Here is a 17,911-nt window from a genome sequence, read left to right as displayed (position 1 = left end):
GTCGTAATGTAAATGTTCTTCGAACAAAATTATTTATGCGAGTCAAGTGAAAATAATGAATAATAAAAATATAACAAATAATATGAGACACGACCCATTGTCTATTTTAGAACACTTCTCATTGGGTAACAAAGTCGTAATTTTTCATTTTTGTCAAAAAGTGTCTATAGTGGTGAATTATGGTTTAGGTTTTTTTTTAAATAAAGTTTCAAAAATTTCTATGTATGTGGAAAATGTAGTTTTACCAAAGGTTACAATTTTTATTTTGAAGACTGCATGGTCTAGGAAGTGTACATTTTTTGATGGGGCAAGTTTCCAAGGGCGGGTTTTCTAGGGGCGAGTTGACTGCCAAAGAGTGTTGCCAAAGTGCGAGCCAGCGTGTTATTTGTTCACAAGTGCGATACATCGCAAGTGTGTGAGCAAGGAGGTTAAGTTGGTGTGAGCCAGCGAGCCATGACGTCACGACAATAGATACGAGACGTTGTGCGAGGTATCGGCTGAGAGGCCCACCCCCCTCCCCCGTCGGGGAAGCATAGCCCCTCCCGTCGGGGTAGACGATAAATTAGCCACCATATTGTTTGTGTTAACTTTTCATCAGAACAACAACAATAACAATAATAATATTAATATTAAATAATAATAATTTAATGAGACTAATTGAAAATAATTTGCTTTCTGTTATGACAAATGCTCATGATGGATGGAATACATCGTAATAGGTGAAGCAACCTCGACCATGAAAGCGTGGTTAACAGATTTCATGCAAAATTTCCAAAATATAGAATTTCACTTAATTAGATGGTTACATTGCATACTCTTTGTTTCTTGTTTCATTCAAAATGTTTTGGTTTTGGAAGCTGAATTCAACATTAGAAAGCATAGCCTACATGAAGTCATATTATGTAACTCAATCTATCAAATAAGTATTAAAAATTCGCCATAATTCATCAAATATCCGTGGCTTCCAGGGGCTTCGCCCCCTGGACACCCACCGGGGCCCCTAGGCAGCCACCTGGCCCCCCCCCACCCAAGTGAGACTCGATCCGCTCCACTAGCCCCTCCGTTGGGCAGGTCCTGCCGCCATCACTGTAATTATGATCAACAAATCACAACTTTCTTTTTCGCCTTTATCACAATTATCATCACTTTTTACATTATTATTATTATCCAGGGGCGGATCCAGAGAGGGGCACGGGGGTCAAAGTTCCCCCACCGTTTTGCTACTAAGTTTTAAAAATTTCAATGCAAGTCAATTTTATGTGCTACTCACTTACCTATTCTGAAACTGTTGTATACTCACCTCCCCCGTTTAAAAAATTCTGGATCCGCCCCTGTTGTCTATTATCATTATCATGATCATCGTCATCATCATTATTATCATCATTACTACTACTAGTAGTAGTATTATTAAACAAAGCTTTATAAAAGCTTGAAAAAAAAGAGAAAAACCAAACATTTCTATATCTTTCTGCCATCCCTCTCCCACACTAACTATATCATCTCAATATCATCACCTCTATACTTTGACAACAGCTTCTAGTACAAGATGCTATCAAGCCGAACACACCTTCAACAACTGCTACTCTACACTAATATTACTTTTTTTAGTTTTAAAATCACAGTTTTAGATCATGATATAATAATACGTTTTTCTGGAACCTCCATAATGCAATACAAAATGGTGGACAATTATAAGTGACTTCTATGCTGTATATATTTAATCATTTATTTCTGTAGAATAATTTTACAAATACATGATTTTTTTAAAAACTGAAATTATATAAAAGCCTATGGTAAAACCTCAAGGCTACTGTATAATATTTTTTTTAATATATCTTCATTGGTTTTCCTTTAGATACGTCAAGGGGTCAAACAGTACTGTTTAACATTTTACAGTTTACTAGTCTCCTCTGGATTTAATTCAACAACAATCTTGCCCTCACTCTTCTTAGTATACATATACTGAAAGACAAAACCATAAATTTATTTTTAGATACATGTATAATGAATGTTTAGTACAGTATCATACTTTAATTTGAGTTTTAATCCAAAACTCTTAGAGGATTCAGTATAATGCATTAAATTAAATTAATCATAATAATTATTCCCGTTTAGACTATGAAATTGCAAATTTTCTTTTACAATTACAATTTAAGCCCTCTGTCCAGATTACAAAATTCTTTGACAAAAAAAACTGTTGTATGCCTAAATGTGGCAAAGGCAAGCCACACCAGTCAGTTCTCGCTAAAAATTAATTGATATTTAGTTAATAATACAGGATTAAATAGTAAAATGAGAGATATGAATTGGTAAAAAGAATAATTTAAATCCAACATTTTGTTATGAAGTTACAGGAGTTTAAACATGCAACTGTTTAAAGAACAGTATTTGAGAAATCAGTCTTCAAAATTTACGATTTTAGCAATTTCTCAGGCAGAAAATGGGGAAAATAACAAAGATGCATGATGTATTATAGATATATAAAGTTTAGTTTAGTGCAATAAAATATATTTCGAAAAGTTTGACATTCCAACATGTTTTGGCCATTATCTCTGAAACACAATTTACAAGGAATGACTGGTTTTGCTGGTCTTTGCCACATATATAGTCATGATGTAGTACCTATATATGGTCACATGTGATGTCATCATGACCATATTTAGGCATGTCACAGGTTTTTGTCAAATAAAATTTTATAGTCTGGACAGCACTTTAGATCTTAAACTTTCAACTTTCAACTTTCAGTACAGAATATTGCAGTTAGTGATAACCACTTTGTGAGCACTGGACCATGAAGTTCTTTGTTTAACTGGTTTCCTTTCCAGTGGCATAACAACCTGTCAGGGCCGAGGGGAAAGAAAGTGTTGGGGCCTAGAAAGTGTTGGGCCTAGAAAGTGTTGGGGCCTCAATGCAATTTGCCTGGTGGGTGAATCCCATGCATGAATACTGGATTCAGACTAAAAAGACCACTTGTGGGTCACTTAAACCAGAAGCAACTTATATTTTGAGAGACAAATTAGAAAATCTTTTTGCATAGTACATGCTTACATCGTGATGCATTCATCAATTTGGCCTACAATTATATTTTATAAGGCAAGCTTAATCAAGTTGGTCTCGTATTGAAGCTCCAACATTAAAAACATGATAAAATCAATTATTTGTGAGTTAAAACCATTGGTCCCAAGTCTCCCGGAAGTTGTGGTAGTCTCCTGGAAATTAAAACGGCCTCCTGCACTCCTGTAAGCAAGCAAAAATCTTCCGCAAATTCATACTAATTGTATGTTATTACATACAATAGGCCTAATTGTAATTGTAATTAAGTATGTTAAAGAAAGCTTATTTATAACCAGATCTCTCAGAAAAGATTAAAACCGGGAATTACATTCTTCAATTTGCTTAGTTTTAGGTCTCTTTCTACTAAGCTAATGTAAGAGCTCTGTAGTAGAATTCTTGTATTAGTAGGAGTTGCATTGTGGCTCCCTTCGAGGCCTTATTGGAATGGATGTTACGCCACTGTTCATTCCATGAAAATGCCTTCCGTGTGTATACTTTTACATGTACTCAGAGGTTAATGTCCTGTCTAAGAATGTAGTACAGTACTCTCTTCAGAAAATAGCAGATTGTCTTTTGATGTACTGACAGCCCTAGAAGTTACCTGAGAGGTCAAAGGTCAATGACACAGTTTACAGGATCCACGATGGGAGGATCAAGTGCCCCCAATTGTGGTCCATAATTACTATAGCCCCACCATATTTGATATAAATTTTCGAAAACAGGCACCTCTAAATGCTTGGACACAGCATTCCTCCAGCAAAATAATTGGCTTTTTACTGGACAGGGAGGTCCACGGTTCCCCAACTTGCTCCTGTTCCCCTGGAACCCCCACTGGCACCACCACTACATGTGCCCCCATTTTAAAATTCATGGATTGTACCATGCAGACTCACCTTCACAGCGTCCACCACTGACGCAACACCAACAAATCGGCCTGATGGATTGTTTTTTCCGTTATCAATTGCGGCCTTGAGTTTCCCATCTTCGTACATGGATATCAACCGTTTGAAAGATTCCGAATATCTATTAGCATAATGGAACAGCAGGAAACCACAGACGCTTGCAGACTTAGACAGAAGCTGGAAAATGAAATAACAAATTTTAAAATATGGTTTTTAAAAATAGCAGGAAGGAGAAATAACAAACTTTAAAATATGGTTTTTAAAAAAAGCATGTGATTAATAAGCTGAACAATTGATAGGTTTGTTAAACTATCTGACCTTTTCTATAAGTTACAAAGAACAAAAAAAAGTAATAACAACCAATGGTAATGATCGTTAAAAAACGATTTGTCTTGATGAGGGGGGGGGGGGGGGGGGGGGGGGGTCAAAATATTTCCCAAAAAATCCCCAAAATAAACGCAGATAGATCGGAGGTCCTCCCCAGATAAATTTTGATTTCTATATGACGGGAAATGAGCTTTTCCAGTTCTGATGTGTCTTTCAATGACTTTTAAGTTCTTCACAATTCAAGGCTTCCCCCTCTTGAAATCAATTCCATGAATTGATGAACCCCAAAAAGAAAGGGGGTTCAGGTTCCCCCGGAAAAATCTTGATTTCTAGATGGCGGGAAATGAGCTTTAAATTTTTTTTTTTTAAATTTTTCCCATTCTTATTACAATAAATAGCCCTATTATGTGAGTACCTGTCTCACACCACCCCCCCCCCCCCATCAGATCCGCCAATGTTTCCTGGATAACATAAATGAGGGAAGCACATATGAGCAGTTAAAGATAGCGGCTATAGATCGGGAGAATAGGCAGGAGTGGTTGCCATGAACCTGCCAATCGGCAGATCACTTGATGATGATGAGTTCCAATAAATCATCTAGTAGAAGCGGTTTGGCGCAGCGGGTTTTGGTTTTCCAACCTCGAGGCCGGAGTTTCAATCCCTCGCTGTGCATTCCGCTTGTGTCCTTGAGCAAAGGCACTTTATCTCCACTGCTCTTCTCCACCAACGAGTATAAATGGGTACATGGTGGGGTTGCTTGCTACTGCGTCAGCATGGCAGCAACACTTAAAACATGTGGAACCAATGACCATGGAAAAAACTTACAAAAGTTCATAACTAGGAAAAGCACTATACAAGCAACAAGTAAAAATAGGTACCTAAAAGGTACATGTGGCTACTGAGCTCATAATAAGAAATACTGGTGTGGCGCTTTTCATGCACGTTCCCATGTTACATATCTCACATTCCTCTAGTACAGTAGGCCTATCATAGGTCCAATGTCATAGTAAATTAACACTTTATAAAAAAAAAAAAGAAATACTTATGTATTCATTGTGTTATTTATTCATCTTAACACTGTATACATTGTATTTAAAACCCAAATTCTTTAGTTACACAAAAGGTAATAATAAGAGCCACGACGCGGTCCTTTTTTGAGCAATTAGGGTAATTAAAAACTATATAATCTGAATCCACGATTTTGTAACAAGATAGCAATAAAGGCTTTTATTTTAGTTATAAGTCGGTTTATTACAGAAAACATATTTTTAAAAACTTCTTATCACTTGCAAATTGACATCTTATTGAACATTTCAAACATTTTTTCCTGCAATCTGGATGTTTAATTTTGTGAATGAAAATTTCCCAAATAGTTGTCTGTACTGAACACGATAGATCAATCAGCATACATTGTGTAATATTTTTAGCCCATTTCTTGAACTTTTTTTTTTTGGTTCCCGAAAGCTGTATAACCTTAGCTTTTATGGTTACGAGTTGAGTGTTGCTTACACTCGAATTCAAAGAATGTTTTGGGTTGATAAATTCCTAAATTTGGAATGGTATCTCTTCTTTTTGATTTTATAAGAATAAAATATGAAGCAGAACAAACAGTTTCTTGAAAATTATCCGCAGTGGTTTGTAATTGTAATTTGAAGTACTGAGTTGTGTTTGTTTATAACTGGAGATACAATATGAATGTAGGCTTCCCATGTCTTTTTTTTTTTTTTTTTTTTTTTTTGCCATATTTTTCAGTTCATTAACATGTTATGTTACTAAAATATTATATATTATATTATATTATTATTTTTTTATATGTATGTATGTATGTAAGTATTTACATTTGTTTATATTTTATTTATATTGTTTATTAATTTGTATAGAATGTATAGAATGCATTAATATTATTTAATATACTGTAGTTAATAGCATAAATATTACATATATAAAAATTACATAATTTATTCATATATATTTTGTTGTTATATATTTATATTGTTGCCATATATTTATTGTATATTTATATTTATTATTACCAGTATTAACACTAATAATTTTTAACATGTATAACGACTAATGAAAAATGCATATTCATAACACTAGACCTGATCATAGGTAACTATCACATGCTGCAGGCTGATTCAAGAGTCCCCACTTGCTAGAAATTTTATTAACTGAACTGTAAAATGTAGTAGTAGTAGGGCATAGGCCTAAGCCTAACTATGCCTAGATACACTATAGGTCGTTTAGTCAGATATGTTTACCTAACTAGCCTAGGCGGCCCTATAGTTTCATTAGCAATAGTCCTACTACTTACCTAGCTACAACATGTTTATTTATTTTAACTTTTTATGTATAACCATCAGCCGAATGTAGTACAATTGTTTATCAGTGTGATTAATCTGCTCAATAAACAATTTTAATTACTTGTGCAAATATCGACTTTTCATGGATCTCGACCTGCTATGTAGGCCCTCTTTAGGCTAAACGCGCCTAGACGGTTGGAAGCGACGATCAAAGAAAAACGGGTAAGCAGGCCAAGGACTTCGCTAACTTCCATTCCTCAGTATTAAAATCCTTCCATTGATGGGCACTCTCTAAAACTTTCTTCCAGCTTATCTCTGAAAAGATTGTAACCTTTCCGTCTGCAGTTGGCTCAACATGAATTACACAGGAGCCAGTGAGCTTCCATGACGGCCTAGGATTTGACATGACACGTTGTTGTTTGTGGTTATTTCGCGACGTCAATATTTACAAGCTCTGGCCAACGTCGTCCCAACGGTGGTAACCAACGTCTATTTCAAGCGTTTACCGACGTCAGGCCAACAAAGTACTATGACGTTGTGACAACGTCTTTAATTACATCTAATATTTACAACCTCTAACCAACGTCGGCCCAACGGTTGTAACTAACCTTCACTAACGTTTACCGACGTCGGGCCAACAAATAAAATACTCTGACTTTGCGACAATGTCTGTCATCATATCCTAATATTTACGACCTCTAACCAACGTCAGGCCAATGGTTTTAACCAACCACCATTTCAAACGTTTAACGACGTCAGGCCAACAACGTACTGTGACTTTGAGACAACGTCTACAATCATACCTAATATTTACAACCTCTAGCCAACGTTGGGCCAACGGTAGTACCCAACCATCTTTTTAGTAGTTTGCCGACGTCAGGCCAGTAACAAATCGTGACGTTGTACCAACATCCGTAGTCAGACTGAACGTTGGGCCAACGTCGCTTTGCTAGCTGGGCGTAGTAGAACCAATAACTCCCTCGTAGTACAGCACTAGCTATAATATTACACATCAGTAATAGGGCTACCTAGCCTTAGTAGGCTAGGCCTATCTCATGAATAGACTCTCCTCTCCTTGGAATGCCATCCTTGAATATTCTGAGATTCTGTATAAATCACACCCTGGCCTAAAGTATTAGTTTATAATTAAGCCAGACTGCTACAAGTCCGTTATGTATGGTAAACTAGGAAAAAATTTGATGACATAGTATCTACTTTCAGTAGCCACAACAAGTTGCATATGCTAAATGTCCAAACATATGGGCAATATCATTGCAATTTCATAAATCATTTATTGCTTAACAACCATTGAGGAATCAAATAAACATTCATAAAGCACCATCAGTGGCACTACGACATTGGCAATATGTATGCTTCATAGTGAATAAACTATGAAATTTATTTTATTAGTATACAGTATATACCGTATTTATGCAAATAATCCTCCTGCTTTAAAAAAACTCCCTACCCCCCTCCAATAAATGTCCATGTAGAACCTCATCTGGAATGAACGCCTCCCTATGACAAATCTAATTGAAGCAACATTCTATTAATGTTTTACTCAAATAGAATTACATTTTTTTCTAACCTGGTTAAAATCACTAGGTCTTTCTGATCAATAATACATTTTGACAGTAAATACAGTATGTATTGCAGTTCCACATTTACAGTGGAATTAAGGGGCGTATATTTGGGTATTACGTATCCATTTTACACTAAAAAAATTAACGCCTCCCTCGAATAAACGTTTCCCTGAAAACCCATTTCAACAATAAACACACCGGGGGCTTTTATTTGAATAAATATGGTATATAGGTAGGATACTATAATTTTCAATCATGAAAATTCTGAATGATTGATTATTCAGTCAATTGCTTTTCAGTTTGAATTTCAGAGCAGTGTACTTTAATTAAATCAAAGTTTTGGATATTTGAATACTATACTCAATGAAGGCCAAGGTTCCAATGCAGCTTATAGATAACAAAATTGATCTGATCTTCCTTGTACATTTGCCTCCTCCATGTTTATCAAAATTGAAGAACTTTTATTGGTCTATATATAAAATGTGAAGGTAATTTGGCACAGTAAAATTGGAGGTCAGGGTTTCATCTTACACTGTGAATTTCACTCAGTCCTTGAGCAAGGCGCTGTTATCTACCCAGCTATACCAATGGTTAACAAGCAAATTGCTGGTAGTAACCTGTGGTGGACCAGCATCCTACCTACAGTAGGAGAGCATCACATTATCATCCGCTTCACGCTACTGGAAACTGGGGATTAGCTCAAGCCTACAGTATATGAGCTGTGTGGCTCGGCAAGGACCAACATACAAAATATGCAGAAATTTGTTTATCATGAACAGCTAAGAGCTGTGGTCAGTTCAGTATTTGTTTATAAGAGAGCTGCATAATTAAAGGACAAGTCTACAAAATAATATTTGATAGGCATTTCTCAAGTTACCCTATCTTATAAAATAGTAACATATGTAATAAATATTAATATGCTTATTTGATAGTATTTAGTCAGGGTTATTTGAAAATTGTAGGTGAGCTTAAAAAACACACACCCACTCTTAGTTTTCTACACATCAAGTGCAAGTTCAAATTTTATTAAAATCAAATTTGCAGCACAAGGCTGAATTGTAATGATTTGTACATACATTAAAAAAATTAAATTCAAATTGAAAGAATTAAAATTTTAACAAACTGAATTACAATTATCAAAAGGATTACTACTTAATAATTAAAATTACCAAAATTACAAATGACTTATCAGATTCATACAAAAAACACTAATTCATGACAAAATGAATCACAAGCACAAAAATATGATATCCAATCCTGTTTGAGGGAGGAAAAAATTTAAGCTTCTGTGGAATAGTTAGTATGTTAAATTACTGCAGCCATAAATGTGGTGTTTAATGTTCAAAGCAACACAAAAACAATCCTGGCAGAAAGAATTGCCATGGTATGGGGTTTTACTTATACTAGATTTAAGTTGAGTGATTTTCTAATCCAAGGTGTTATATCTTTCGCACCCCTGGTAGAGGAGTGCAATTGATTACCTCCAATCACAAGCCCTGTTTAGTTCGTAAGAAATTAATTGTTTCATAGTGTTCCCGTGGTACAAAAAAAGCAGTGACGCTTTTGGAAATAATGAACTCTCAATTAAATGCCACCATACTTATTCAAAATAGAGTATCTCAAAGCGCCATGGATATAAATTGAGAGCAGCGCTTAGCAATCATAAAAACCCTGTTTCAGTGCAGCGGTACTTTTTCAAGAAAGGTGCTTATTCAATCATTTATGGCAGACACATAACATACGAGGCACTAACACAGAATATCTGTGCCACAACGATTGATGTGAGTTTAGGTTATCGACCACAAATTCAAAACATTCTGTAATTAGTACATCAACCTCTGTTTAACCATAAGAATATTTAACATATATAATACAATCCAGGAACTAGAAAGCACTAAAATATTGTTTTTTTTAAACAATGAAACAACAATGGAATGAAATTAAATTTAACAAATAAACAACATTGCTAAAATGCTTTTTAGGTTGTTCAAGAGAGGAAGTTAAACAGAAAAACAATGTAAGCCAAAACTTGAATGTACAAGAAAATCAAAAGATATTTATTATTGTTATGCTTGCACTAACAGTATGCAATTAAGAGCAGATTAAAGGTGCTAAACATAAGCTTAACATCCTGCTGATCTAATATTTACGACGTTATTTACTCACGCTGATCTAGACAACATAAATGTAATGGCTGCAAGGAATTAAAGAACGACAATGTAAACTAGCTTCCATTTATCGTAATAGCCAGTTACTGAACTTTGGTTATTAGGAAAATCAGTATGAAATGCATTCAAAACACATTGAATTGCATCATCATTCCATCATCAAAGGCAATTACAGACATAAAAATGGTTTAACTTTTTAAATTAATTGCATCATTGTTTATCATTTTAAGGTAATTTATGATATCTGAAGTAGAAAATCTATCATATTATAACAAACACTGAAAAGGAAATAAAATACTGAATACCCATTTAACTGTTAAATTTTTTACTGTTAAAAAATGAATTATGTTACAGCACATCTGAAAACTGTACTATACAGAAAAACGACATAGCACTGTTCAAAAACACTTTTTACATTTTCATGTAAACATTCACAATACATACATATTATACATATAAAATATATGTATTATACAATATATGTATATATATACTAATACTAATATATATACTAATATATATATAATAAATATACATATAGGGAGAAGTTGTAGGCTTGAATCATGTCAGAGGCATTTTATTACACCTAAAGTGCACACGAGCCAGATGCTGTCTCTTATACACATCTAGATGTGTATAAGAGACAGGTGGAAGAGTATTGAGCACACTTGCGATAAAACCTTGGTCCGATTCATAACCAGAAATGTAACCAATGACAATTAATCGACCCTTAAACCCAAGTCTGAAAAGACACATCATCAGTTTCAGAAAGTAACTACTACAAAGTGTATAATTATTTTTAGAGAGCAGCTTGTAGATCGGCTAATGGGTGGTACAGGAACTGTGTGTGCGCGAAATCATTGAGATCATTGGGTCCCGATTTCATCACTACTTTCCTTGTGTCCCAGCTGAGGGCTGAAATAAAGGTCTCCCTCTAATTAAAGACCACTTCCATTCTAAGAAAACCTTTAATTGGACCCAAAAATTAACAACTGCCTTTTATCTTTATTATTCTAATTAAGACCAAAGCTTCTACAGACCATGGAAAATCCAGTCCCAAAAGTGGTCTTTAATAAGAGGGAGACCAGAATTGGTTACTATAGCAGTCCCACGTGCATCTAGGCCCATACATACTGTATGTTATAGAACTTATTTGTATTTTCATAATTTGGTCAGGCAAGCCAACAGGCAGTCAAATCTGTTACATAAATTAATATTATCTTAAAATTAAAAGGCAAAATACTGAAAAAACAACAATAATGTGGGAAAATAATGTTGTTAATATTATCTTAAATATGAATATTTCGGTACTTGTTATAGCGACCTGTAAACATAAAACACAGTATGCAAGTTTGGCATGTCAAATGTCATCATGATGTAGACTAATTATCATATTTACCACTATTATTATTCGATATTATTATTTTTACTATTATTTCAATTATTTTTTTATTTATTATTGCATAACTATAGAGGGTGACCCTTCCAACGCACCCTAGGTCGGTTGATATTCATGGGCCCTCTTACATAAATGAAATAATGTGATGCTTTTATCAGCTAAGTCTCTTTATAAGGCTTAGGGAGTCAATGGAGTTGTTTTTTTAGTCATGGGAAAAAGTCTGCTGTGACAGGAACTGAACCCAGGACCCTGGGATTAGAAGTCAAGCATCTTCACCACTAAGCTATTCAACTCCACAATCTTACTATTAAAATTATGACTTACGATTTGATACAGGTTTCAAAAGTAGGACCACCAATTGATTCATAAACAACATCAAGTCCTCCCTAAAAATACAAGCAAAAGATACACCATGATATAAAACCAACAACCAAAATTATGACAAATATTACCACTGTCACAAGCAGAATGCACAACTACCCCTTTTGCTCCCTGAGAAGTGCTTCTGAGTGAATAAATATTTATTATTGAAATAAATTAATTATTGCCTACCCTATCTCCTTCAAATGATGTATATTTAATTAATGGAGTGAAAAAATTAAATTAATCCCACTAAGATTAGCAATTCAAATATAAATTTCCACAAAATCACTGCACGTTATCATCAACAGCTTCTGGCAATGCTGAATGGTCAAATCGGAGAGCCTTCCTATTTGCATCTGGAAAAGTTACGAAGTATAGCGACTGCAGTGAAAACACTGTGGTGCCATGCTGCATTTCTGGCCGTTAACAGAACTGGTCCATGGCACCTGGCTTTTGGAAAAAACCCGGGTTATAAATCCTGCTGGTTTGTTAAATAGCGATGGGTTCTTAAATTATTTATTGCCACTGAAGCCCATGAGATGAAGTGAGTGATTGTAATGGGTTTCTTGTTTACATTCCAATGGCTATATGTTGCTGGCCAGGACTCTCTTGTTAACTTCCAATGGACATTCTTAAAACCAATTAAAGTTAAGTTTATGGAGCTGCTAACAGCTCCCTCTGGACCATTTGGCAGCTCACTCTCAACTATCAGACAGCTCACTATGGACCATTTCTGCTAACGGGGACTTTTGCCTCATGGCCAGTGTGGCAATTTTATGGAATCCAGGTTTCATATGGTGGCCAGCCTAAGGCTTGAAAACTTGATTCAAGGGCCTGAATCCTTACTGCCAAGTCACCACATGCTTCCTTATTATTTGTTGAGGGTACAAACCTCTCACTGTGCATTTTGCTTGTGTCTTCTGAGGATGAGACACTTTACCAGTGGACGTGGTCTCTCCCTACCCTGGAACGTACAGGTAAAGCAGTATTAATTCTGCATCAGTTGAATGCACTGATTACAAGCTGAAAGATTAGAGAATTTCTCTCCAGGGAGCAGAGCATGTTTCATATTATGTCGGATTCCAATGACCAGGGTGATAATAGGGAACAGTGGAACATAAAATGTAATGATGTCAATAACACACTTGTGGATTGGATGCAATATGGCCAAATCTATGTATGCAGAGAACGTAAGACGCCCAGTAGCATAGTTGCAAAGCGTGAAACGCATAGGCCTTTTTTGACATGATGACATATTTTTTAATCTTGAGTGTTATCATCAGTCTATATTTATTTTGTTACTCAAACATACCGGGTATTCTTTCTTCAAAACATCTGCAAGTTTCTCTTCGGTATAATTGATAGGTCTGTCGCATCCAATTGACTACAAAATAAAAAATACAGTAGATTATTATGAGCAAGCACAAAGGAACAGATGTAATTGTAAAAGAGGCAAGCAGACTATACATAAGAAAAGAAACAAAGAGCATAGGGTTATGATTTTTCATATTTTTTCCTCGTTTGTGAGGGTGACACCACCTAAACACTTCTCAGCTCACGGCTAAAGCCCCTCGGCTGTTGTTTAGGAACTGTACTGCTGCCATCCCAATCATAGTCAAAATATTTTTATTACCCATCGTTTGCTGCACCGATTTTATTGCATTCTCTGAATGATACAGGCTTGCAAATATAAATCAGCAAGACTGTGTGATGGTGATGGGGAGTTATTGCTATTCCAAGGGGTCTATTTTAAGATGCAGACATTATTAATGTCTTCAAAAAGAGAAACACTCCCACAATTCAATTTGAAGAAAAGTATTGATAAGTTGAACTTGTGGGCAATATAAATGTCAAAATATTTTACAACAGTGATTGCAATGATCAGTTACTGGGTTTACTTTAGAAATAGTCAATTTATTGTTTATTCTTTAGATATATAAAATATTAAGTGACAATTATAAAGCGCTCTTTGCCGGCAAGCTAACCCCATAGCGCCTACCATCAATCATATTTAAACAATACAATACAGTTACATGATATAATAATAACAGAAAATCATCTTACAATAATACTTAAATCTAGAAAACACATTAAAAAAATTTATCATTCAATATAAAATAAATAATTCACCAAATAATAAGTCTAGTTTACAATTAATTACAATTGGTTACAATTAAGTAATTTATTTAGTCTATACATTAATTAATTATTATAAAAATATACTATTACAAAAATATAGTGTATGCGAGAGGCTATTAATCAGAGAATATAGAAAAGACAAGTATTACATTATATTAATAAAAAAATTATATTTAAAAAAAAATTACAATATAGTGAACAACTACTGTTGCACCTAAGACCCTGAGATTTAAAGATAAGCACTTTAACCACCAAGTTATGTAACTCCAGCTCTAAAAAAATTCTTACTGTATGTTCAAATGGTAAAAGCAAAGGCAGGAGGTAAAGGTAGGAGAATAACCCATAACTCTGCAGCGTCACTGTGGCGAATTGCGTGAGGGTGCGGTCTGTGACTACCCAGTAGCCGTAAATAGGCACTTATTGTAGCTACATTCTTACATCATTCCACAACGACAGGGGCTGAAATGACCCATAGCATCGGGGTAACCCTCTACTTTTCCAAAAAATGCAATGGGTAGTTTTAAAGTGCACACGAGCCAGATGTGTACACTGGACCTCGATTTTAAGTCCTTATCCGAGAAGACTTGGTTCTACCAACCAAACCCTGGGCGAGGAGCGGCTGGAACCAGCACCGATGTAATAAGGCTTTAGTTAGGGGCACCCCTGCCTTACCACTCGGCCACTCGTCTCAAATTGTTGTTTTTTTTTTACCTTCAAGAAGTCTACTTTTGATTGGGTAGAACATGTTCCGATCACATGACATCCAGCTGCCTTTGCTAACTGAACCTGTAGGTTACAATAATAAACATAATTATTTATTTCAAAAAATGTACAAAATCTCCTTATATGGATTACTATATTGTTATTTGTATAATGAATGACAATAATAATATAGGTAATGAAAATGAGATGTCAGCAGCAGTGATGATGTCGACGACCACCGAAAATGCAAAAACAATAATTATGAAAATAACAATATAATAATAATTATAATGATAATATCTATAAAATTACTATTAATATAATTTAACATTCTTCACTCCTTATATTCCAATCGCACTACACTGATCCGCTCATAAGCTGATTGACTATTCTACCAGGTAGGCAGTGGCGGCTTTAGGATATATTTTCTGGGGGAGATTAAGCTGTCCGACAGGGGGACTTGAGCTCGTAGGCCCAAGCTGGGTGGTTCCCCCTCCCAAACCAGATTTTTTTAAGGATAGAAACCTCACTTTGACATACATGTGTTGGCTTGGTGTGTGTCTATTTTTATATTTCTTATGGTCTGATTGCCTGCACGTACTGTAGGCTACACATCCCCTGGGTAAGGAAATTTACATCCAATATAAATCCCCATAATTCTATTTGAATTGCCACAAAATGTATTCAACAGTAAACCTACTCTGTGTTTTTGCAAAGGTGAAGCAAAGGTCATAGTTAATTACCTATCGTAATTTCCTTTGGCTTCTCACACTGAAAAAAATTATTACTGTCATTTATCATGGAATTAAGCTCCTTACACGAAATCTTAACCTGAAGACAATAAATATATCACTGGCCTTATTTTGCATATTAACTAATGTCCATGTCTGACTTAGCCCTAATATAATTATAGCTTGTGTATTTTGGGTGGTTTTAAGAGCTTATCCTGGTTAAGAGTTCACAAGGGGAAAGGAGTGATGACATTAAAGTGAAGTATTATCTTTCTTTAGTCAGACATAGTGTGTCACATTATTTATAGTGTAATCATGGAAAAACAAATTGTCAAACAGTATTGTGTGTAGGTGGCACTGTGGGTGGGTGAGTATGTATGTGCGTATGTGTATATGATTACATGTACTCTTTGATTATACATTGATTATAAATTCCCATAATATTTGATAAATGGTAGCACACACAAAAAAATAATTATCTTGATAATTTGCCTTAGAAAGTAAAAATCAAGAATTTTCTTCAATTTCACAACATTTTGCCATGAATTGGTTTATATAGTAGTCATCACTCAAAATGAGTAGGTTAAAAGAGCAATAACAATAAATATCCTGGCAACCACTTAAAATACTCACAGCAAATTGCCCTGTACCTCCGGCGGCAGCTAAGAATGGAAAATTTAATTTAATTAATATTATTAATATATTATTAGTGAAAAATTCTATTGACTAACGATAGACTTTATTTCATAAGCTTTAGCCCCAGTCAATGGGGCTTCATCAAGGTGAGTAAAGTGGTTCACAAGATACATCAATATTCTTGGACAACAAATATGACTGGACAAAGCTAAAAATATAATATGACAAACAATAAATGATTGAATAGAGAAACAAAAAAGTTCAGGTAATGATATAAACCATCATATATAGAGTGCATTTAAATTGGCAACATAATAAAATAGTATACAGTCAAAACAATTAAGGTCAGAATGGTATAGTTAAAAGGTGTTAGGCACTGTAACAATAACATCATAATGGTTTATAGATAAATCATAAATAAAGTAAATCAAGTAATACAAAAATTCCAATACAGTATATAGAGTGCATTTAAAGTGGTAATATAACAAAAAAAAAAATACAGTCAACACAATAAAGGTCAGAATGGTAAGTATAAATTGCTAACTTATATCATCATTATTGTAATTATTATTATTATTAATCAATATTATATAAAGTGGTAATGTAAGAAAATAACATACAGACAACACATTTAAGGTCCGAATGATAAGTATAAATTTGCTAATTTTTATTATTAGTGTAATTATTATTATTATTTTTATTATCATCATTAATTAATATTATTAAGATTTGTATTACCATCATTGTTATTAATCTTGGTTTTCAATATTATTAACATCATTGTGTATCTTATTCATGGCTCTAAATGTTCTGTTACCGAGTCAAACAATTTTTACAATGGCTTTAAAGAAAACATCACTTTTAATTATATTATTCCGGATAAGTTCTATTGTATGATTTTTTTTTAAATAAAATACACATTGACAAAGAAGTACTATATATTTTCAAATTACTTAACATAAGAATTTTCCAAATATATTATTATTTATTTAAGATTACATTATCATTAAAATTACTTTATCATTATCATCATCGATATAATTGTTATCAACACCATCATCATCATCATCACTATAATCACCATCATCATCATCACTATAATTACCATCATCATCACTATCATCATCAACGACATCAATATCTCTCATCATCATCATTATCCTAACAATCATCTTCATCCTCATTATTATCATTATTATTATCATCATCATCACTATCGTTATCTTTATTTTTTAAAGCATATTGAACAGCTAGAATGAAGATGCTAACAAAAAAAATCATAAAAGGTAACATCAAAGGAATGTCTTCTTACCTGTAACTAAAACAGTTTCACCAGCTTTTAATTTACCAAACTGAAACAAGGGATTAACAATTTAGTAATCTGTATGATATTTTATATATAAAATTTGTATGCATTGTACATATACACTACTACTATTTCCCCCCTTGATATGTCTCCAAATTAATGCTTGGTTTCCATACAATCGCTACAATGTCACTAAAGTGTTTTCAGTGCAATTGTTGTACTTAAAGCAGTCTCTGACACAATTGTGCAGGCTCCTTGAACCCACCGACCAATCAGCATCACGAAAAGCTGTCAGCAG

At 34.3% G+C, this 17,911-nt stretch overlaps 1 protein-coding gene across 1 annotated transcript in view; it reads right to left on the bottom strand.

Moving 5' to 3' along the window:
* Positions 1–1,696: 1,696 nt before the first annotated feature.
* The window catches only part of LOC117117074 (prostaglandin reductase-3-like), a 21,300-nt gene continuing 5,085 nt past the window's right edge, over positions 1,697–17,911 (bottom strand). Inside the window, exons 6-14 of the mRNA XM_033261263.1 lie at positions 17,620–17,659; positions 16,305–16,333; positions 14,950–15,024; positions 13,412–13,483; positions 12,061–12,122; positions 10,985–11,079; positions 4,947–4,950; positions 3,948–4,134; positions 1,697–1,962 (exon numbers count right to left, since the gene is read on the bottom strand). Coding sequence (XP_033117154.1) covers positions 1,891–1,962; positions 3,948–4,134; positions 4,947–4,950; positions 10,985–11,079; positions 12,061–12,122; positions 13,412–13,483; positions 14,950–15,024; positions 16,305–16,333; positions 17,620–17,659 — 636 coding nt within the window. The 3' untranslated portion in view covers positions 1,697–1,890. The remainder of the gene's footprint in view (positions 1,963–3,947; positions 4,135–4,946; positions 4,951–10,984; positions 11,080–12,060; positions 12,123–13,411; positions 13,484–14,949; positions 15,025–16,304; positions 16,334–17,619; positions 17,660–17,911) is intronic.

Source organism: Anneissia japonica, unplaced genomic scaffold (genome assembly GCF_011630105.1).
Source record: "Anneissia japonica isolate Jap-2015-1 unplaced genomic scaffold, ASM1163010v1 scaffold288094_len592898_cov174, whole genome shotgun sequence".
Taxonomy (NCBI): domain Eukaryota; kingdom Metazoa; phylum Echinodermata; class Crinoidea; order Comatulida; family Comatulidae; genus Anneissia; species Anneissia japonica.
The sequence above is the reverse complement of the archived record's forward strand: the minus strand, read 5'-3'. Positions and strand labels throughout refer to the sequence as shown.